Genomic DNA, 24,470 nt, shown 5'->3' with positions numbered 1-24,470 from the left:
CAACTTGAAGATAGATTTGTGTCACGTCACCCATGCATAGTTCTATTAGTGACTCGCATAACCACTGAAATACAGCAATAAAGATGTCTCTGTGATATATTTGTGTTGTGTAGTCACCGGTCATGTTAGAAGTTCATTACAAATATAAATGGGATAGATATATGGAGTTAAAAGACAAAAAAAAACATTTTCTCCTCAATATTTAATAAAAAAGAATCTTAAAAGACAATTTATTGATCTCTTAAGTAAGTCCTTGTACATAGGATCATAATTTATACAAAACAGAGGTCATGTTTACACCATTTTTATCACAAGAGGCTCTAAACAAACGTCATGAAATCAACTAAACATGAGACTGTAGAAAATAAATCGTGGGGACAAACCCACCAAAAACCTACAGTTTAGTGGAAACTGTACACTTTCAATAGTTTTGCCAGACAAGTGTGAGAGAGCGGACGAGAGATGGTCGTCATCGTCATCATCATACACGTCCGACGGGTCAGTGAGTTGGACATCAAACCGTCTGTGGAGGCGGCGGTGGCCTCATGGGCATCGGGGGCATGTGATGGGGCATCTGGGGGGGCATGAGGGGGGCGCCAGGGGCACCGGGAGGGAGGGGCGGGATGGACATCCCTCCCGGGGGAGGAGGGGGCATGGGCTCGTTAGGCGGCCGAGGCCCCAGGCCACTCATGAGGGGAGGGGGGCGCTTCACGCCCATGGGGGGCGGGGGTCCACTGGACTGGGGCGCGGACTTCTCCATCTTGAAATGGAACTGGAGGAAGAACTGGGGGTGAAGACGGAAGGGGAGGTTAAACCGAGGTGTAGTTCAATGAAGTTAAATCAATCTATACATTTCTGAAATGGAGAAGATAAAAAAATATATATAATGTATAAAAAAAAATAACCTACTATCATGCACTCTTCCACTAAATAATCTTCATTGCCTAAATTACTACATACTATACTAATATGTCTCTCTCTACTACTATGAAGTCAACACTGCAGCACCCATGTTTCAACACTGTTTGATGAACATCGTTACTCAGCTGAAAGAGTTGTGCCCTTCCTGCCGACTCGTAAGTCGCTTTGGATAAAAGCGTCAGCTAAAATGACTAAATATCAAATGTAAATGTTAAAAAAGAATTATTATAAAATGCCCCCAAACGACCCATTCTTATAAAAAGCACCTGTTTGGTGTCTTTGTTCCAGTGGGTCCAAAAGCGACTCTCCGCTTTATCAATCTCTCTGCTGGGAACCTGAGGGGAACAAACACATCGTTAAGAAGAAGAGCCTGGTCGGGCAGCAAGCCTATATGACTCTGATCCCAGCGTTATTGGGACAAACCCTGGCAGCCGCCGCCACACACACCTTGAAAGCGATGGTCTCGTAGGGCTCCGCGGCCAGGAGGAGATACTGCCAGCGACGGTCTGGCGGCTCGATACGCTGCTCGTACGCAGACATGAAGCGATGCCGCGGTCCAATTCCCTCCGCTATCTCGGGGTAGTCGATCTGGCAGATCAAGGGAGGCGGCGGATGGTTAAAACAGAGGGAGTTGAAAGCGTTTGTCTTTGAAGACTCCTTCTCTCAAAGTCTTGAATTTATTATTCATTTATTTGTGTTCCTTTGCGTAAAAGATAATTCCCTCTGCCGTCTCCGAGTGAGTGGTCAATGTGACAGACGGAGGAAGGTAAAAACAAAAGGGGAGTTGAATGCTTTGGCTTTGAAAGCTCCTTCTCGAAGTCGTGAATTTATATTCATTCATATTCGTGTGTTCCTTTGCTTAAAAGACCATAAAAAAACAACAACGACAGACATCTTTAATACATTTGTTTAGTGAAAGTGCATCGGTATGGCCATGCATCATACAGACCTGGAAAAGCAGAGACTGCTGCCCACTTTCTTGATCCCTCTGTTTGGTTACTATGGAGACGGGGGTGAACACATCATCGGTCAATTACAATTGATGTGAAGTGAAGGACACAATGATGATGGCAGTGACAATCCAGCACCTCAGACAATAACTGTAGCACCGTTTTCACTTTTCAGAGGCGCCATGTTTTCAAACTTGATTATCTAAAGATGTGTAATTCAGTGTTGTGTACATTCATAGTTAAAGGACAGTAGAGGTTGAGCACTTGCTTATGACATTCACATTGAATTGACTTTACAACTGCAACTACATCTACTATTTTATTTCACTGCACTATTTTACTCTGTCTATTACTTTTTATTACAGGTTCTAAACTGTCAGGTATTAAACTGTTTGGGTATCAAGCAAGAAAGACTGTCAGGCTTTAAAACTGTGTAGGACCCAGGCCTAGAACTGCGCCCTGAGAGGGAGGTTTGCCCTGGGTGGGAGGTTCAAAGGGTCAAAGTGTTTGTATGTAAGGTGCTATACAAATAAAGATTATTATTATATTATTATTATTATTATTATTACAGGGTTCCCACAGACATTGCAAAATGAAATTCAAGGACTTTTAAGTACTTTTCCAAGCACTATTTTTCATTTTCAATGATGTAAATGCTGTTTTTTTAACCATCTTCTTGGCCTGCTTGCTAGCTAGAGCATCACACGCAAAGAAGAAATGAGGAAAAGCAGTTGGAGCGCGCGAGATAGCGACTCGTCAGATTTGATTAAAACAGAACAAAAAATATATAGATTTCTTGATTCAGAACAATTTGATCATCATGGATGAACAATACATTCAATGTGAATGGTTGATTTGAATTTCAAGTACTCTTTTAAGCACCTTGTTTAAAAATGGGCTGTTTTCAAGGAATTCCAGGCCTTTTTTTTTTTTTTTTTTTTTTGTAAAAGAATCAAGCACTTTAAGCACTTCAAGGACCTTGTGTGAACCCCGTTATTATTACATGGGCTGTACGGTTCTTCTGCGTTAACCCTTTCACTGCCACACAACAGCCGGTTAACCCTTTCGCTGCCACACTACAGAAGGTTAACCCTTTACTATCACACTACCGACGGTAGTGTGATAGTAAAGGGTTAACCTTCTGTAGTGTGGCAGTAAAAGGGTTAAGGGTTCAAGTGAAGATGCAGCCGCTCGCTCTCTCTCTACCTTTGTATCCCGGTCGACCGATCTTCACGAACTTCTTCACCTCCACCTTCACCTTCTCCGGGGCCGGCTGAGCGGGAGCTTCCTTGGCCTCTTTGGCCGCTCGTCTCGCTCTGGAGGTAGAGTCAAGATTCAAGAGTTTTATTCATCACATGGTACATACCAGCAGTGTTTCCCACAGGATTTTGTGAGACTGTGGTGGGTGAACCTCTGGCCCTCTAGGCAGCCCCCCGTAACTTAATTTTTTTTTGTACATTTTAAAGTTAAATGCATCAATCTAGTGCACTAGACTCCTCTCCTCGAAGCACCCCAGCCGTTACATGCATTTGTTAAATTCCACCACCAGCACCTTAACTAGCCCTTTATTAGTTGAATCAGGTGTGCTGGTGGTGGAATTTAACAAATACATGTAACGGCTGGGGTGCCTCGAGGAAAGGTTTGGGAACCACTGGACTAGAGCAGGGGTTCCCAAACTTTTCAGGCCGGGGCCCAGAAAATAAGGCGTCAGAGAGCCGCGGCCCAATGCACATCGTCTGGTTTTTTTTTTTTTTTTTTTTGCCAGGCGACCGATTTTTTAAGCCAAATATCACTTCAATCCTATTAAGTTAGTTCAAGTTAGTTATTCATTTATATGTGCTATTTATGAGAGGGCTAACTTGTTGCAAAATAATAATGATAATAATAATAGCCTCATTAAAATACTATTGTTGCTTCGGTTGTTTTCAGCGTTTTATGTGCATAATCTGTTATTTAGTTTGAAATGTTCGTTGAAATAAGTAGATTTTTCGTTTTTGTTTATTTATTAAGTTAATATAAAACCATATAGTCACATTTTAGAATACAATAGAATAGAATTTTAGAATACAACTAGAAACACTGTCCTGGCCTGCTTCTAAGTTCAGTGGCCTGACAAAAAAAATTAAAATTAAAAATTAAAAGATTAAAAATTAAAAAAAATCTTTTTTTTAATTTAATTTAATTTTTTTTTAAATCGTCTCGCGGCCCATCCGTGGCTGCTCGCGGCCCACCTTTGGGTCGCGACCCCGACTTTGGGAACCACTGGACTAGAGCAGACATTTGAGCCATCAAAGAAATTAAACAAAAGTGGTTCCATGTGCGATTAGTATAGATTAGGCTTGTGGTCCGTGTTACCGGTGTTACTCCGTGCAGGGTTCCCACAGACATTGCTAAATGAAATTCAAGGACTTTCCCAAGTACTATTTTTCATTTAAAAAAAGGCATTTAAAAAAGGATACAATTCACTTTTAAATGCTGTTTTTAATCACAGAGACGACCCTATTATAGATATTCAGAGACAGGCAAGATGTGGACTTACAAGTTCGTCTGATGTTTCTTTCCTTGCGTATGCGCTAAATAGCTGCCCTGAAAGAGAAAGCAAAAATCAGTCCACGACATTTCATTCATGATTGAATTAATCTTTTATTTCAAACATGATAAAAAAAGATTTATTAAAATTAAAAAGACAAACAACGAAAATATATACATATCACTGTTCAAAAAGGAGTAGGAAGAAGCCTAAGCTTATCATGCCCTAATATACCCCTATCCGCCACTTCCAAGTGGGAACATTAATTAATACTTAAATTATATAATGGAGAATATCCCCATTGCCAATAATTCTTCATTCTTAACATTGAAAACATAAAATAAATAAATAATATCAGTATCCATAATGAAGTACAAAAGAAAAAGCGAAAAACAGCATCCAGAAGATTGATAATAGTCACCTCCCCTTTTTGGTAATTTGTTAATATCATTCCTTTATACATTTTACATACATTATCTGTTCGTGCATCGTGAAACAGGAAGAAATAACATGCCGCCGTCTCTAACAATATCATCTCCATCTAAATGAAACGTGTTTCTGTAATCGCCGCCCTCCCTCACCTCTAGGGCTGAGCCCAAACGTTCGAACCTTCGTTTGTTACGTTGGCATTCGAATTCTAAAGCAACATTAGAATTTTTTATTAAGAAAAAAATACGTTTTTTTTTTTATATCTTTTTTCTGTGTCTATTCATTCTGTTTAAACCAATGGGGTTTTTCTTCACAGTTGCAGATAAAGATTAGGCTACACTAATATTATACTATTATAGTATATGACTAGTCATAAATCTTTTTATAAAACATTTATCATAAATGATGCAGCCTATCTGCATCCGCTTGGCACTCTGCGCTCCATCTAATCGAGACGTCACCATCACTTTCGTACCAACCGTGCCCTTATTGGATTATTTGTGTTGACGAAACTGATGAGTTATATCGATTAAAGAAAGTTGATTTAATAAAGACTTTATTCAAAATGAGGATTTAGTTCAGGAGGATAAAAAATAAAAATAAAAATTGTTAAAAAAATTTTTTAATTCAAAACGAAGGTTCGAACGTCCGTTCGGAAAAACCCAGACGAAGTTCGAATCCCAACAACAGGCGTCGGGGACACAGCCCTACTCACCTCGTTGTTGTGAAGCGTGAGACACAGTTTGCACTCGTAGGAGCCCAGGTGGTTCTTCATGAAGTAGGGGTCCTTGTTGATGTCGATGGTCTCCAGGGCCAGCTGGCGGAGGCGCTCCCTGCGGTCCCGGTTGCTCTCCGAGGCCGAGGCCACGCCGCCGCTGCCCGTCTTCCCTCCGGCTCGGTGTTGGAAATCCATCTCTGCTGCGGGGTGACGCCGGTGGACTCAACGCTAGAAACACGTCCCGCCTGCCCAGTCGACCGCTGGACCGTTACCCTTCTTTGAGTGAGTTCCTGGGGGAGGGGGGGGATAAAGAATCGTTTTTTTTTTATGTTCAGGCAACATATTTTGGCTAAATATGCCTCGTTTTATTAATGTGTATTGATAACATAGTGCTGTAATTACATTTTCTAATAAATATGCATGATCAAGTTCAACAACGTGTGCTTTTATTTTGATATTCCTTAATTCCACTTTGAAGTTACGTGATACATTAAGTGTGGGGTCCCCAAAAAAAATCCTAAATAAAATGGGGTCATGGTATGAAAAAGTTTGAGAACCCCTGCACTACATGCTACATGGTAGGGGTGGAGCTGGACTCTCTAGCGGTGGCGGCGGCGAGAAGGAGCCTTGCTAAGCTCCATGCCATCAGGGACAACCCCTCCCACCCACTACACACAGACTTGGCTGACAGAAGGAGCACTTTCAGCGCTAGACTAGGACTCCCGAGATGTAGCACTGAACGGCACAGGAGGTCCTTCATTCCGACAGCCATCAGACTGTATAATAATGCATCACTGTGTGCCTCACGGCATCACTGAGCACAGGGTGACAGCACTATCTTCGTGGACTTTTACTTTTAAACCGACATTGCACAATTTTACACTTTCACTGTACATTCTGTATATTTTTACTGTATATTTTATATTAGAATGTACATACACATAACATAGGAAATGTATATCCCAGGCAGACCGTATTTTATTCTTAGGCTTATTTTAATTTTTATTCTTATTCGTGACTTTTGTTTTGGTCTACCTAAATGTTTACCGTGAGAGATTTGTAGTGCCAAATTTCAAGGACCTTGTGTGTGAACCCTGTTATTTATTTCTCTCTGCCTTTAAAATACCAGAAGTCCCAGAGGCACCGCGATTGGTGGATATGAGTTCCAAATCTCCCTAGCAACTCAGGCAAACAAATCACACCAATCAGGTGGTGCAAATTAGGCCAAGCTGAAGTGTATGTGTGTACGCAGCCCACTGGTTGACTAGCGGCTGGTGCTGTTTTTCCCACAGACGTCAAGAGGAAAAGCATACAAACAAAGCAACAGATGAGGTTGAACAATGCCTGTCACCACCCTGTTACATAAGCAATATGATGTACAGACTTTTGTCATTTCTTTTGATGAAAGACTTGGGTACAAGATGGTGTATTTAAGGAGGTAAAACATGGTGATCACCTGACCACATGTCCTGCGACGATTATCCCGTGTTTGACCGCAGGGTTGACATGTCTAGCAAGCAATTATCAGTAGTAGATAGTTAAGTACTTAGCAAGCTAAATTAACAGCAATTTCTTGATTTTTTCCCCCCACTACTGCAAACGTTTCAAGATTAAGTTGAATACTCTAACTTGAAACGCGCATTCTACGAATTATATCCACATTTATTTTGTTGCGAGGTAGGAAGTTCCCCCACTTGAGTTGGTAAATTCCAAAAACTAGAAGTTGTGCCTTGTTGCATTGAGGAGCTACAGGGTACTGCATGAGTTAGCCAACATAAGACAACATCAACTTTGTGAAATTTGAACGCTTCTTTTAAAATGTATCTACTGTATTAAGGACTTAAAATTTCACAAAGTTTATATATCAGCACAGACATAGGATAACTAACGTAATATATTATTTCCCATTCATATTTTTTATTGAGATTTAAAACCAACACCCCACAATGGCATCAAAGGGGATCCTATTCAACAGAATTGTGGTTGTGCTAACCGCTTAATCATGAAAAGAATTGTACAAACTTTTATTTGACGGCCCCAAAAATTGTTGAAGTACAGTTTAGATATCCTAATCGGATCTTCGCTAATGACCGGTTCGTAACCTGATGAAGATCCTATGTTAGGGAGCGTCAAACAAGAGTTGTGAGAGCCCTTCGCTTCATGACTTGGACTCCTGTGTTGCACAGTTTGACTTAGTAGCACCAAAGAAAGGGGGATGTGGATAAAAATCTATCACAATAAAGAGGCATAGTGTTCCCACACACACCTGGGATAACGCTCGGGCAAACACACTTAAAGCAGATCAAGTGAAGGATGCCAAAGTGTCTCAAGAGGCTTTGCTTGTACTCTGTAGTGCCACCATCAGGAAGATGGCATTCATGTTTCAAAAGGTCATAACTTCTGCACCGTTTCACTTAGTTACAGTCAGGACTTGCATAATAACACCGTTTTATCTTTTGAGATGTGTGCATCTTTTCATCAGGCTTACATTTTCATTCTGACATCACTCGGGCCATGGGCTTGGACCCCAGTAATGGGCCCGCTTGCAGGGGTACATAGTTACATTAGATTAACATATTTTCTCAGTAGCTTCATTATATTATATATTCCATATAATAATAACTTTGTTTTATATAGCACCTTTCATAAAACCCACGGTCGCTTTACATAGGGGGGAAAAAACAACAATAACTAAACAGACACGGTGGACAGTAGGGATGGGTACCAAATTCGGTACTTTTGAGGCACCGAACCGAAACACGTCAGTACTACCGAGTATCGAATCAAGTGAGAAACCGAGAAAAAAAAAATTATTATTATTTTTTTTTACTTTTTTCTTTTCATGTCATTGTCAACGTTCACACGCACAATATATGCTTACCTAGGATTTGACTTGATTCAACAACAAAGCAGTCGGAGCAATGACAAGCCGAAAACTGTCGAAATTGTAGTTATTTGAAGTTTGGATTTTTTTTACGACTGAGGTAGGTAAATAACATTTCTTGAGACTAAAGTACCGAAAAAAGGTACCGTTGGGTACCGGTATCGATTCACAAGTACCGGTACCGGTATCGGTTCAAATGTGAAAGGTACCCATCCCTAGTGGACAGACAACCATAGGAAATAGGGGTCAAAGCCGGCCATAATCACTTGTTATACTGTATATTGTTATGCACTTTACTGTTAAATGGTAAATGGCTGCTTTTTTATATAGCGCTTTTATCCAAAGCGCTTTACAATTTGTTAGTCACATTTTACCCATTTACCCACTCACACACCAACGGCGGAGGCAACCATGCAAGGTGTCAACTAGGGCTGGGCGATATGGCCTAAATATGATATCACGATATTTTCTGACCTTTCGGCGATACACGATACGCATCACGATGTTTTTCTTTTTTCCCCCAAACAATTCATTATGAGGCTTACCAAGACAGTATTTGAGTTTGCAAGCTAACATTAAAGACAAAATAAAATACCCATGCATTTAGCATTTTTATATTATATATTAGATTTAGATTATTGGATTATTAGATTATATATTGCATATATTTAGCAATGAGATATTATATGATTTAGATATGAAATATGATGAATTGAAAATGGGGGACCCTGATGTAAACAAGACGAAAGTCTTTCTCTGGTCTGCATCCTCCAGTCCACTGTTGTTGTATTGAGCTGTACTGTATTGTACCCATGCTGCAATCTTTTAATAACGTTTTCATTCATTCAGACGGCAAACAGAATCATTTTGATTGACAGTCGAGTCTGCCAATTACGTCACACAGCTTGCACCCGCCGTGCTGTTCTTAGCACCAATCGGCAAGCGCGTATTAATTTTTTACTTCCGCCATTGGAGAGCTCAATGACAACAACAATGGTAGCGGTAGCTCCCCGCGGCCGACGTTTAGCTTTTAGCTCCGCAGGATGACTAAACGACTGGAGGCATAATGATTTTACTGCAACGGATGTTATAATAAAAGCCTTTCCATACATCTGTCTGATTGAAAACTTTATTAACAGACCACAGAATGGGCACAACTGAGTCAGCACGGTCTGAGATATGAACGACTAATGCTTGCTATATCTAGGTCGACCTCGGACGTTGCTATGTAAATACGCTGATGTTATTGAACGTGTAACTATATAACGTTAATGCCACAAAACGAATGCCTTTGTTATCATAAGTAGTAACTTTGATGCAGTAGTGTGTGTGTGGGGCCGCGCTGTTCAAAAGTTTCAACGTGTGGACCAGATTGACGCGACACAATCCTCTTGGGCAAAACATCACGATATCCACGATACGTTTAAAAAGTGTATCGTTAATGAACTGTACCTGATATTTATATAATATCGTCATATCGCCCAGCCCTAGTGTCAACCTGCTCATCGGGAGCAATTAGGGGTTAAGTGTCTTGCTCAAGGACACATCGACACGATGCCCGAGAGGAGCGGGAATCGAACCAGGAACCTCCGCATTGCCAGACGACCGCTCTACCTCCTGAGCCACTGTCGCCCCTGTTACCTTGCACTCTGGTTAGATGCCAACTTGTTTTCGTTGTACTGTACTGACAACAAGTGACAACAATACATTTGAAAATCGCCTTGAAATTCCAAGAACTGAAACTAAGAAACTCATCGGGGGGACCCTGACGTAAACAAGACGAAAGTATTTCTCTGGTCTGCATCCCCTTAACCATTGTGTGTATTGAGCTTAACTGTATTGTACCCATTCTGCAATCTGTTAATAACATTTTCAATCAAGCACTGCATCACTCTTGTTTACAATGGGAGGGCCTACTATTGTTTACAAATAAAACTACTCTTCAAAACCATTTCTAGGCTTACCTTTTGGTTCTCAAAATGGTTTTGATGATTTACGATGGCGAGATTAATTCTATATGCATTGCATGCATTACAAAATGCCTTATGCTTTGTAAACTCATTGCAGGCTCGAGCCTCTGCGACCTTAACACATTTGATTTCCCCAAACTACACATTCCACCTTTAACTGAGCTCAGTAGGGATGTGGCTAAAGTTAGCTCATTAATAACAGGGCACTGTCTAACTGCTGGCACTAAACAGATGGGGACTAATTTCCCCCATAATATTCGTTTAGAAGAATAACGTTAGTGTTTTCACAAATATAATGAATCGGATAGAATATATTGTTTGGTTAACTTTGCGTTGATTCAACGTTAGCTTATCAGGCTAACCAACTATCACCACAGTCCATGTTGACGATGCTAACTAAGCTAATGTTAGCGTTCCGATTTTAAATGTTTTTGGTCAATAAGAAAACCACCAAAATAACACATTTGAAGCTAACGTTATCTGGGTACATATACCTAAAAGTGTGTCCACTACTAAGACAACAATAGTTAAATATATGATTGCTTTTTGTTCAAAACACTCACCAACACACTTCAACCAAAAGAGGTTCTTGCTTGAACGTCGTTTATCACGCTTACGACGTAAACAGTTGTGCGCATGCGTGATCTCTTCCTGTATATCTTCTTCTTCTTCTTCTTTGGAATTAATGGCAGGTCGCAACCACAGAAAGGCGCATACCGCCATTGATTGATTGATTGAAAACTTTATTAACAGATTGCAGAATGGGTACAATACAGTACAGCTCAATACACACAATTGTTAAGGGGATGCAGACCAGAGAAAGACTTTCGTCTTGTTTCCACCAGGGTCCCCCATTTTCAATTCATCAGGACATATATGACATACATGAATGAATGAATGAATGAATGAATGAATGAATGAATGAATGAATGAATGAATGAATGAATGAAAACTTTATTTAACAGATTGCAGAATGGGTACAATACAGTACGGCTCAATACATACAATTGTTAAGGGGATGCAGACCTGAGAAAGACGTTTGTCTTGTTTCCATCAGGGTCCCCCATTTTCAATTCATATAGACATTTATGACATACATAACATACATGACATTTATGGCATAGGGACATATAGGTATTTAGTACTGATACATTTGTGACATAGGCGGTATTCAAATATACAGTACTGTTACCCCTAGATCCTGACAGAGTATATACATATGATGGGGAGGGGACTGTACATTAGGAGGGGGTGGGTGGGTGGGAGGGGAATATACATACGGCGGGGAGGGAATATATACATGCGGTGGGGAGGAGACTGTCTATTAGGAGGTGGTGGGGGTTTTGGGCATTTACGGTGGCCAGTTTCGAATTGCAGCCTCCCGTAGGTGCTCTTTAAGGGCGGTTTTGAATGTGGGCAGGGATTCACATTCCTTTACAGCTTTGGGTAGGGCGTTCCACATGACATACAGATAGTCAGTACTGCTACATCTATACATTTATGACATACCAGATTTGCAAATACAGTACTGTTTGTGATACAGAAGGAGTCAAGAAAAGGGAGTATATACATTTGACGTAGAAACTGTACATTGGAGGAGGTTGGGTGGGGGGGGTTGGGTACACTGGGATATTGACAACCATACTGGGTAATTTACATTGGAGGTGGTTGGGGGGGGGGGGGGGGGGGGGCACACTGTATAAACAAGCAAAACTGTACATTGAGGGGGGGGAGACTCTGTACAAACAAACAAAATTGTACATTGGACTATTGACAAAACCATACTAGGTAAATGACTGTACATTGGAGGGGGTTGGGTTAGGATATTTACAGGGGCCAGTGTTGAATTGCAGTCTCCCGTAGGTGTCTCTTGAGAGAGGTTTTGAAAGTGGGTAGTGATCCACATTCCTTTACAGCTTTGGGTAGGGCGTTCCACATTGATGTGGCATAATTGCGAAACGTGTTTAGTCCCTTATTTGAGCCGAATCTGGGTTTAACATGATTTGTGGAGCTCCCTCTGGTGTTGTGATCGTGGTATTCACTGACCTTTGGGAAGTATTTTGCCATGTACATGGGTACCTTGGTCGTGTAGTGTATCTTGTAGACCAGGCCCATTGCAAGTTGCTGTACTCTGTCATCTACTCTAAGCCATCCTAGGTTGTCAAAGTGGGCAGGGGTGAGGTGGGTTCTAGGAGTAAGGTCAAGCAGTAGTCTGACCAGTTTGTTTTGAGATGTTTGTAATTTTGTTTTTAGCGCCTTTGAGGTGCTTTGGTACCATGAGGTGCAAGCATAGTCGTAGTACCCCTGAATGAGTGCTCCTGCCAGAGTCTTCAGGGTATTCTTGTTTACCAGAGAGGAGATCCGGTACAAGAATCGAGTTCGTTGGTTGACTTTTTTTATTACATTGGATGCCATTTTGTCACAGGAGAGATTAGCCTCTAGGATGGAACCCAGGTAGGTAATTTCATCTTTCCTTGTGACAATATTGTCACCCACTGTAACTGAGAAGCCGTCGGTCTTGCTGAGTTTGTTATTTGAACCGAAGAGAATGGACTCTGTTTTGCCCATGTGTAATGATAGTTTGTTATCAGCGAGCCATATGCAGATTCTGCCTAGTTCCGAGCTGAGGGTTTTTTCAACCTGTAACTTGTTCTTGTCAGAGACCAGCAGGGCTGAGTCGTCCGCAAACAGGAACAAGTTGCAGTCACAAGCTGACGACATGTCATTTGCATAAATTAGGAACAGTAGCGGTCCTAGTATGCTTCCTTGTGGAACACCACAGCTCACTGTGAGAGGGGGGGATAGGGTACCGTTTACCTCCACCATCTGTTCCCTCCCCTCAAGGTAGGATTGCATCCAGCTCACTGATAGACTATCAAAACCAATTGCTTTTAGCTTGTCAATCAGAATGGAGTGATTGACCGTGTCAAAGGCCTTTTGTAGGTCCAGCATGACCATGCCGCAGTATTTGCCTGCGTCCACCTCTTGTTTGATGTGGTCATTCAAATAGAGAAGGCATGTGTCAGTGGAGTGGGATGTTCTGAAGCCAGATTGGAATTCGTAGATTAGATTTTTTTCCGCTAGGTACTTTTCGACCTGTTCGTAGACTATTTTTTCCATGACTTTCGAGATGGAGGTGAGAATAGAAACAGGGCGGTAGTTGCCTGGGTCTAATTTGCTGCCCTTTTTGTGCAGAGGGGTCACCCTCGCAATTTTGAAGTCCTTGGGGACGTGTCCCTGTTTTATGGAGAGGTTTATTATGTGTGTGATGATTGGGGTGATGGCGGCTGCTGAGTCTCTGAGGAATTTGGAGGGGATGTTGTCATGGCCAGTGGCCTTGTTAGGTTGGAGGGCGCTCAGTTTATTGAGTACCTCATCTGTTGTTACCATTTCCAGCTTGAAGTCGTCCTTGCGGACCCCTAGGTTTTTGTAGTAAGCTACTATGTGTTCTACCCCATAAAGCCCTGAGTGGGAGGGTAGTTTGTTTACCAGTGTTGTGGCTATGTTTGTGAAGAAAATGTTTAAGTAATTGGCTACATCCAGCTTGTCTGTGATGAGCGTGTTGTCCGTTTTTATGTTTATGTTTGAGAATCTGGTTTTAAGTTTTTTACTGCATCCTAGTTGATTATTGAGTAATTTCCAAAGTTCACGTGGTTTGTTTTTGTTTTCCTCAGTTTTGTCATTGATGAAATTCTTTTTTGCAGTTTTGATCATGGAGTTTACGTCGTTTCTTAGTCTGTTTCTTTCTAGTTTGAGTTCAGTCACGTGGGCTTGGAGTTCACTGCTCGTGCTTTTAGTAAGCTTTGACTGATTTTTACGAAACTCAGAGCATTTTTTGTCTCTGGTTTTCATAGCGGCCAGTATTTCGGAGTGCATCCACGGCTCAGCGCGATTTTTTACCCTGGTGGTTCTTAGGGGGGCCATGTCGTTTAGTATTGTTGAGAATTTGGTTTTGAAACCAAGCCATGTTTCTTCAACCAGTGTACCATTGAGTTCATCTGACCAGTCCAGGCTCTCCACCTACTGTACAACCCAGCAACTGGAGCAGATGATTGAAAACTTCAGATTGTAGAATGGGTACAATACAGTACAGCTGGATGTAGACCAGAGAAAGACTTTCGTCTTGTTTACATAATATAGATGTAGACATAATATAGATAAAGCAAGAACCCGGATTGACAAGCTAAAAGCAATTGGTTTTGATAGTTTATCAGTGAGCTGGATACAATCCTACCTGGAAAGGAGGGAACAGATGGTGGAGGTAAACGGTACCCTATCCCCCCCCCCCTCACAGTGAGCTGTGGTGTTCCACAAGGAAGCATACTAGGACCGCTACTATTCCTAATTTATGCAAATTACATGTCGTCAGCTTGTGACATGTAATTTGACAAAAGAAGCCACCCAACTCCTCGTCCAATCAACAGTCATCTCCCGCCTCGACTACTGCAACGCACTGCTCGCTGGCCTCCCGGCCACTGCCACTAAGCCTCTTCAACTCATTCAGAACGCAGCGGCCCGCCTGATCTCAAACCTACCGAAGTCGGCCCATGTCACCCCACTTCTTAGGGACCTGCACTGGCTCCCCATTGCTGCACGAATCCGCTTCAAGGCCCTTGACCTAGCATACCGTGCGGCAAAGGGAACTGCTCCCGCCTACCTCCGGTCAATGGTCTCTAACTACACACCCTCAAGACCCCTACGCTCTGCATCTTCTGGCCGCCTCAGACCTACTCCTATCCAAGCTCCGGGAGGGTCATCAAAGAGAAGTCGCCTATTCTCAGTCCTTGCCCCACAATGGTGGAATGAACTACCCACCCCAGTTAGGACAGCCGAAACACGTCCAATCTTTCGCCGTCGACTAAAGACTCACTTCTTCAACCATTATCTGAATTAAAAAAAAAAAAAAAAAAAAAAATCTAACCCTAACTAACCATACTGTCATGCACTTGTCCTAATAAACTAACCTACACTGTAGCACTCAACACTTTGATGAACATTGTTACTCAGCTGATAGAGTTGTGCTCTTCCTGATGGCTTGTCGTACAGAACTTGTAAGTCGCTTTGGATAAAAGCGTCAGCTAAATGACTAAATGTAAATGTAAATGTAAATGACTGCAACTTGTTCCTGTTTGCGGACGACTCAGCCCTGCTGGTCTCTGACAAGAACAAGTTACAGGTTGAAAAAGCCCTCAGCTCGGAACTAGGCAAAATCTGCATATGGCTCGCCGACAACAAACTATCATTACACATGGGCAAAACAGAGTCCATTCTCTTCGGTTCAAATAACAAACTCAGCAAGACCGACGGCTTCTCGGTTACAGTGGGTGACAATATTATCACAAGGAAAGATGAAATTACCTACCTGGGTTCCATCCTAGAGGCTAATCTTTCCTGTGACAAAATGGCATCCAATGTAATAAAAAAAAGTCAACCAACGAACGCGATTCTTGTACCGGATCTCCTCTCTGGTAAACAAGAATACCCTGAAGACTCTAGCAGGAGCACTCATTCAAGGGTACTACGACTATGCTTGCACCTCATGGTACCAAAGCACCTCAAAGGCACTAAAAAACAAATTACAAACATCTCAAAACAAGCTAGTCAGACTACTGCTTGACCTGACTCCTAGAACCCACCTCACCCCTGCCCACTTTGACAACCTAGGATGGCTTAGAGTAGACGACAGAGTACAGCAACTTGCAATGGGCCTGGTCTACAAGATACACTACGCGACCAAAGTACCCATGTACATGTCAAAATACTTCCCAAAGGTCAGTGAATACCACAATCACAATAATAATAATAATGGATTGGATTTATATAGCGCTCTTCATGACACCCCAGTGACCCCAGAGCGCTTACAGAGTCCATTATTCGTTCATACACAGTCATACCGGTGGTGGTAAGCTACAATTGCAGCCAGAGCTGCCCTGAGGCAGACTCACGGAAGCGTGGCGAATAATCATCGCCTACGGCCCCTCCGACCACCACCAACATTCATTCACATGCATACACATTCATACGAGGCAAGTAGGTTAAGTGTCTTGCCCAAGGACACAACGGCAGTGAGATGGACATGGGCTTGAGCTGGATTCGAACCACCAACCCTTCGATCATTGGACGACCCGCTCTACCCCTGAGCCACGCCGCCCCACAACACCAGAGGGAGCTCCACAAATCATGTAAAACCCAGATTCGGCTCAAACAAGGGACTAAACACGTTTCGCAATTATGCCACATCAATGTGGAACGCCCTACCTAAAGCTGTAAAGGAATGTGAATCACTACCCACTTTCAAAAACACTCTCAAAAAACACCTACGTGAGACTGCAATTCGAAACTGGCCCCTACAAATGTCCTAACCTAGTTGTACAGTAAATGACCAAGTAAGGCTTTGTCAGTATTCCAATGTACAGTGTAAAATGTGTGTGTGTCCCCTACCCACCCCCCCCCCCCCCACCTCCAATGTACAGCCCTCACCCACCCACCCAACCTCCTCCAATGTACAGTTTCTACGCCAAATGTATATACACTCTTTTTCTGGACACTTTTGTATCACAAACAGTACTGTATTTGCAAATCTGATATGTCATAAATGTATAGATGTAGCAGTACTGTCTATCTGTATCTCATGTATGTCATATATGTTATGATGAATTGAAAATGGGGGACCCTGATGTAAACAAGACGAAAGTCTTTCTCTGGTCTGCATCCCCTTAACAATTGTATGTATTGAGCTGTACTGTACTGTACCCATTCTGCAATCTGTTAATAAACTTTTCAATCAATTCAATCAATCAAACAACCGGTAAAGAAAAGAAAACAAGAAAGAAAAACCAATAAACCCAGCACAAACTAAAACCTGTATATCTTTATTGACAAATTATAATAAACAAACACGCAGTCAAAGTTTAAGTTTTTACCAACCTGTTTATATATATTTTTTTAGATAATGTCTTAATGTCTTGTCTTTAAATAACGTGGCTATGATATTTGAGTAATAGCAACTTTTTAGCATAATTTTAAAAAATAATTTAAGAATCAAGAGGTTTATTTGTCACATACATAGTAAATACCAGGGCATACAGTGAAATGCGGGTGGTCTTGCCCGCATTGATTGTGCAAAGTACAATAATAATATAGGCATAGGGGGAAAAAACATAGATAGACAAATTAAAATAGGTAAGACACAAGATATGCATGGTAAAAAAAAAAAAAAAGGACATGAGTTCCTGATAAACTGGTTCCTATATACACTACTATACTATATACAATTTACAATGTTAACTCTTAATGTGTCTAGACTATACTATTAGTAGTACCTCCTTCCCTTAAAGTTACTTTCTATTTTTATAAAGTGACATATTTTGTTCAAGTGATAGTGTTAGTAGAGCCAGTATTTAGATTTGTATAAGAAAAGCCACTTAATTGTGACGTATATTGTATATACCCCCTGTATATTTGCATATCGTATATGTCACAAATCTAACAGTACTATATACCTGTATGTCATGTATGTCCCTATGCCATAAATGTCATGATGTCATGTATGTTGTGTACGTCATAAATGTCACTATGAATTGAAAATGGGGGACCCTGATGTAAAACAAGACAAACGTCTTTCTCTGGTCTGCATCCCCTTAACAATTGTGTGTATTGAGCCGTACTGTATTGTACCCATTCTGCAATCTGTTAAATAAAGTTTTCATTCATCATTCATTCATTGTGACGTCTGTAGTCAACGCACTATAAAAATGACTACAAATCCCACGGCGCCTTGCGCTAAAGCCGCAATGAATTTTAGCGGTTGCATTTGTATGTATATACGACGTGTCCCCTAACGACCGCCGTACTGTACTGTACCAGCTTGTGCGGAAACTGATAACAGCAGGAGGGAGGAAGAAACATAATCATAGGGCGTAAAATGCGTGCGTAAATGGCACATCGCCACCTCTCCTTCCTGGCTCCCTTGACCGCAGCGATGACCAGCCGCGTAGTAGTCCAACACATTTCAAGATGATCGGATAGATATTATAGCCGGGCATTGTGTTTTCTGATCGGTGATCGAAGTCATACAACTTCTCAAGTATGTATCCAACAACTGGGAGGAGGATGGCTCCTCGGGGCACCTAACAAAACGAAACGTATCCAGTCAAGACAAGTTGTCCCCCTTCCTTCTTCTTCGACCTGTGCGTCCAAAACTGAGTTGTTCCTGTGTCAGTAGTGACCTCCTCTTTCTGGGATGCGTTTCAACGAGAAGGAGCTCGTCTCGCTGAGCCGCCAGCCCGCAGAGAGGGCAGCAGAGCTCGGGATGCGAGGACCGAAGAAAGGAGATGGTATATTAGCTTCATCATGATCTTTTGATTGATGATTGATTGATTGATTGAAAAGTGTATTAACAGATTGCAGAATGGGGTACAATACAGTACGGCTCAATACACACAATTGTTATTAAGGGGATGCAGACCAGAGAAATACTTTCGTCTTGTTTACATCAGGGTCCCCCATTTTCAATTCATCATAACATATATGACATACAGATAGACAGTACTGCTACATCTATACATTTATGACATACCAGATTTGCAAATACAGTACTGTTTGTGATACAAAAAGAGTGTAAAAAAAGAAAGTATATACTTTTGACGAAGGGGGACTGTACATTGGATTATCGACAAAACCTTACTTGGTCCAAGAAGAGGGTCTCGTGTATTATTGGGTTAGGACATTAACTGTACATTGGAGGCGGTTGGGTTAGGATATTTACAGGGGCCACTATATGACATATGATGTTGACATGATTGTTATGCTTTATTTTATACTTGACCCAATTCAGAGCACGACATGTTAAAATAACTTCAGCTATATTGTTGTTGTTTATCGGTGCTGTATTGTTTAATTAATGTAGTTTTCACCTTTGCAACTGTCTATTCTCATTTATATCTTACAGTTGTGAAGAAGAGGCTGGTGAAGTTGGTTGTCAACTTCCTCTTTTATTTCCGGACCGACGAAGAGGAGGTGAGAGAAGTTGGCACGTGCTTAGTAAATAAAGAACCCATTTCTCTGTAACCAAGGACACTTTAAAAGAAGGAAGAGTCAACACACGTCCGAATACCAGCGTTCTCTATGCTCTGATTAGTGCCAGACTTTGGTGGTAGTTCTATTTTTTTATGTAAGCCTTAAAATATACCAGCTATCTTGAGGAAATATACATCAACCAATATAGAAAAAACGTGTCGCCAATGATTCTGACATTCAAAGTAATAACCTGTTTAAATGACCGGCGGTCATAAACGAGGAGATGGAGATCCTATAACTGAAAGTGTCCACACACTTGGCACCAATGTGTGTTCACGCAGCTACACACAGTGAAGTAATGATGACTCTTCCGTCTTTTATAGTTTCCTTGTCTCTAACAAGGAAGTAGAGAGAGAGTGACCTTTTATTTATGATATGTATTCCAGCCAGCCGGTGCCTTGCTTCTGGAGCAGTGTCGAGTAGCGCGAGAGGACAGCCAGGCTTTCTCTATCGGTGAGTCATCTCCGTTGTACCGTTTCCCCATTCCGCTCTGACAAGTACTGGCTTCCATTGTGTTTAAGCTCATTGGGTCAGAGCCGGTGATGAGTACGCTTGTTGTGTGAGTTGACTTGTATTGTGGTTAGAGGGTTGTTATTTGTGTTACAGTCATATCTCCACGAAGCAGTGATTGACCGTTTTTAACTGCTCCTCTCGACGTCATACGGTGGTGGAAGAAGTACGCCGGTTCCTTTTACTTTGAGTAAAAGTAGAAATACCCAGATAAATTAGTATGGGGCGACAGTGGCTCGGGAGGTAGAGCAGTCGTCTGGCAATCCAGAGGTTCCCGGTTCGATTCCTGCTCCTCCCAGGCAGCGTGTCGATGTGTCCTTGAGCAAGACACTTAACCCCTAATTGCTCCCGATGAGCAGGTTGGCACCTTGCATGGTTGCCTCCGCTGTCGGTGTGTGAATGTGTGTGTGAATGGGTAAAATGTGAGGAACAAATTGTAAAGCGCTTTGGATAAAAGCGCTATATAAAAAAGCAGCCATTTAAAAAAGCTGCCATTTATGCTGGTAAAAGTAAAAGTCCTCTATTCATATTCTACTTAATTAAAAGTGGAGAAGTATTTGCTATCTAAAGTATGCATTCTACGTGATGTAGTTTGTGTATTCCAGTGCTTGGGAGCATTCAACCCTCGATCCATTGACTTACTGTATGAAGGTCATGTTAAAGTGGTATGTGGTCCAGTTATGCGGCTCTGATTACGTCCGCGTGAAGTTGACAGGAAATGTAGTGGAGTAAAAGTATAAAGTTCCCTAAAATGAAAATACTCATGTAAGGTACAAGTAGCTAACATTTTTACTTAAGTACAGTATAAAAATACGTATTTTTTAGGGGTGGTTCACAACGGTTCACAAAATCGACGGTTCGGTTTGTATCACGGTTTACGGTTCGGTTCGGTATACGTTGTTTTTTATTTAAAAAAAATGTAACACTCCAAAAATACCATACATCAACATAAGATATATAGCCTAAAAATAATCCAACTTTTCAGTTATTCTCAAGGACGTAGTCATGCAAAAACTGAAAGAATGAGGCCATTTGACATCAGACACATTATTTTGACAGTGACGCTAGGAGTGAGCTAGGAGAGATTTTGGTACAGCAAGAGGGGAGGCATTGCTGATTTAAACATGCTTCTCATTTATTTGGTAAAAAAAAAAGATTTACCTTTAATAATGTTTGGCATGCAAAGACCGAACTGACTGAAAAATATAGGCAACATTTGTCAAAGTATTAACTCGTCAATATACCCCCCTTCCCCACTAATCGAACTGGTGTTGTGGAGTCACTTCTCTGTGAGCGTTTCCACGGTTAGCTTGCGGCTAACATTAGTTAGCTCGCGGCTAAAGTTAGTTAGCTCGTAGCTAACGTGACGTTATATAACCGAACAATACACACATGCCCCGAATGCGTACCGTTCGGTACGACCTCCACGGTTTGGGGCATGTGTGTATTGTTCGGTACACGGTTCGAATGCGTACCGTTCGGTACGACCTCCACGGTTCGGGGCATGTGTGTATTGTTCGGTACACAGTTTGAATGCGTACCGTTCCACCCCTAGTATTTTTACTTCCACCACTGACGTCATAGCTTACATGTTGGCTTTGTTGAATGTGTGCATCTAACAGTACTTTACCAATTTCCCAGATAGTTTGACTTTCAGAATTTGTGTCGTAGTCTTCTTCGGTATTTCTGGGTCATTATTAACATAATAATTCATACACATTTTGGCAGCGTTTCTAGACGAGGCAGAGAGGAAGTACCTGTTCGAGTGTGACTCAGAAGAGCAATGTGTGGAGTGGATCGACTCTGTCGTCAAGGCCAGGTAGGAGCGCTACCTTTCACACCTCTGCACATCTTTTGTTAACCCTTTCACGGTCGATCTTCTGTCGTGTGGTTGTGAAAGGGTTAACCCTTTGTCGTGTGACAGTGAAAGGGTTAACCGTCTGTATTGTCGCAGTGAAAGGGTTAACCCTTTGGTAGTGTGGTAGTGAAAGGGTTAAGTCTTAAAAGATTTGGTACAATGAAAAGCAATTGTTTTTCAATCTTTTTAACAAACGGTATGTTGGTGTATAATTACCACCAATGTTAGAACTGTTGTTGTTGTTGTGGGAGGCCGGGTAGTGCAGCGGACTAAGCGTCTGTCTACCACCACAGAGCCAGTGGGATCGAATCCAGCTGCGGTGCCTCCGGCTTGGCCGACCGTCCATACTGACACAATTGGCGGTGTTAGCGGGTGGGAAAACCTGGCGAGGGTGGGTCCTGGTCGTTGTAAACAGCGACTCCTACAGTTCGGTCGGGGCGCCTGCACAGCGAGGGAAGGATCTTGGGGGAGGTAGTGTGACCTTCCACACGTTACACTCCCCCAGTGAGAGTCCGCGCTGCCGGGTGAAAATGTGGGCTGGATGTGTCGGAGGAAGCATGTGATAGTCTCCGCCCTCCCGGACCGACGGTAGGGGGTAGAGTGCGCGCAGGAAGGGGATCGGGAATTGGCATAACGACTAACATTGGGATGGGAGAAAAACAGAAAAAGAAGGGGGGAAAAGATAATAAAAAAAAAAAAAAAATAACTGTTGTTGTGAAAATGATGACTAACACTCTTTGATCTCTATCCCCCCGGATATCAACTAAATCAAGCTATTTCAAATATTCAATCTGCTTCCTTGGAGATATTACATAATGACTTACTTGACTTAATCCTCTTTACCCCGTTGGGGGGAATAGGGCGTCCACCAGAGCTCTCCATCTCACTCTCTTCTGGGCCAGGGCCTTTGCTTCTTGCCAGCTCACTCCGATGTTCTTTAGGTCTTTAGTGTTCTTTAGTGTGGAACGTCTCCAGGTGTTTCTCAGCCTGCCGGCTTTCCTCTTCCCCTGCGGGTTGTAGTCCAAGGCCTGTCTAGTGATATTGTTTGAGTCCTTCCTAAGGGTATGCCCTATCCAGTTCCATTTTCTCCTTTTGATGGTGGTAGCTAGCTATGCTGTCCTGGTTGGTTATCCTCCACAGCTCTTCATTTGTGGTTTTGATGGGCCACCACAGCTTGAAGATGTAGCGCATGCATTTGTTGACAAACACCTGGATCTTGCTTGTGAGGCCCTCGGTAGTCTTCCACGTTTCAGATATTACATAATACAATCTATAGATACCAGTGCTCCCATCAGTCAATCCCATTATGTCTGATTCATAGGTGGATACTGTAGATCAGTCACATCTAGCTGAGTGGGGCTCTGTGTCCATAACAACCAAGCCCCCCCCCCCCCCCCCCCCCCGTGGCCTACTTCCAGTTCAGAGGGTGCACTAAAACTGTTACAACATAAATTAATAAATGGTACTTCTGAAGCTAAAAACTATACCCCGGGACATTAACATGCCACAATAAGCTATTTGTGGCAGAATTAAAACATCATTGTTAAGCTACACTATGTCACAATAGGTTTCTTCACTCTGGAGTTCAGTGTAAGGACATCTTATGACAATAATATATGTCATACTAAGACTAACTAGTATGAAAATAGTTACCGTAGTAATGATGGAATGGGTCTACTCTGCTGTTTGGTCTAAAAATCTATATCATATAAAGGTTTAGTTTATCCTGTATTACTTCCGGTCCAGAAATTGTGGCTCTAGATTTGCGTGTTGTGGATATTCTGCATCCAGGTTTTGTGTTATGAATTAACCTCTGTTTGTCATCTAATTTCTTACAGTTATGAGTTTATGAGGAAGAACCTTATATTCTATCGTATGGAAATCCACCGGCTGACTGGCAAGGTGAGATCCATTATACCATCAGCAGGAACCAATGTTCTAACAGAAAGTTTGAGCTACGATTCGTTGTCATGTAAGGAGTTTGTTTCAAACACGTTCCTATTCGGTCTTGCCTTTTGAGTCAGCAAGGCTCAAGCAAAGCTTCCCACTACTTACTAACTTAAATACTTACTACTTACTATCCCATAAATACTGTATCATATTATAAATAATAAGCTGTGTATACCAACTATGGGGTGCTTTTTGCCATGTATGTGTGTATGGATATGTATGTGTATATATACAGAGCAATGCTATGGACATCATGTATGAATATGGGTAGGTGTGTATGTATGTAGACATGTGCAGGTATATATGTGTATAGTAATGCATGTATGTAAATGTGGAAAAGTTATTATAAACATAAGTCTTCAGGGGTAGGGCCCGACAAGCCTAGTGCTTCTTCTCCCGAGCCCTTTTCGGACAATTGGACAATGCTGCAACAGCAGCTGGTAAAACTTTGGGGATTTATGGAATGACCGTTGTTATGTGTCCAAAACCCGAAATAAAAATGAACTGAACTGAACTAACGTTTGTAACTCTCTCTCTCTCTCTCTGCTCTGCTCTCTCCCAGGACCCCCTGGAGCAGTATGGCATATCGGACGAGACCCGCTTCCAGGTGGTCAGCAGTGGCATACAGCTGCTGCCTAAAGATACCTCCTCCATGTAGCCTAGGCCTCCTCC

General features: G+C 42.0%; 2 protein-coding genes across 2 annotated transcripts; one reads left to right on the top strand and one right to left on the bottom strand.

The window, feature by feature from the left end:
• Positions 1–216: 216 nt before the first annotated feature.
• On the bottom strand, positions 217–11,023 carry sf3a2 (splicing factor 3a, subunit 2). Its single transcript, XM_084312582.1, has 8 exons — positions 10,966–11,023; positions 5,546–5,838; positions 4,411–4,457; positions 3,078–3,187; positions 1,871–1,920; positions 1,369–1,509; positions 1,188–1,256; positions 217–784 (listed from the first exon to the last, which is right to left on the bottom strand). Exons 2-8 carry the CDS (start codon positions 5,741–5,743, stop codon positions 515–517), a joined length of 885 nt encoding a protein of 294 aa, XP_084168708.1. The 5' UTR covers positions 5,744–5,838; positions 10,966–11,023; the 3' UTR covers positions 217–514.
• Positions 11,024–18,295: 7,272 nt separating this feature from the next.
• Positions 18,296–24,470, top strand: plekhj1 (pleckstrin homology domain containing, family J member 1). Its single transcript, XM_084312922.1, has 6 exons — positions 18,296–18,738; positions 19,353–19,420; positions 19,867–19,933; positions 21,719–21,809; positions 23,687–23,750; positions 24,361–24,470. The coding sequence occupies exons 1-6, from the start codon at positions 18,645–18,647 to the stop codon at positions 24,454–24,456; spliced, it is 480 nt and encodes a 159-aa protein (XP_084169048.1). The 5' UTR covers positions 18,296–18,644; the 3' UTR covers positions 24,457–24,470.

Source organism: Notolepis coatsorum (genome assembly GCF_963971535.1).
Source record: "Notolepis coatsorum genome assembly, chromosome: 4".
Lineage (NCBI taxonomy): Eukaryota > Metazoa > Chordata > Actinopteri > Aulopiformes > Paralepididae > Notolepis > Notolepis coatsorum.
Note: the sequence above shows the minus strand (reverse complement) of the source record. Positions and strands in the feature narration are given on the sequence as shown.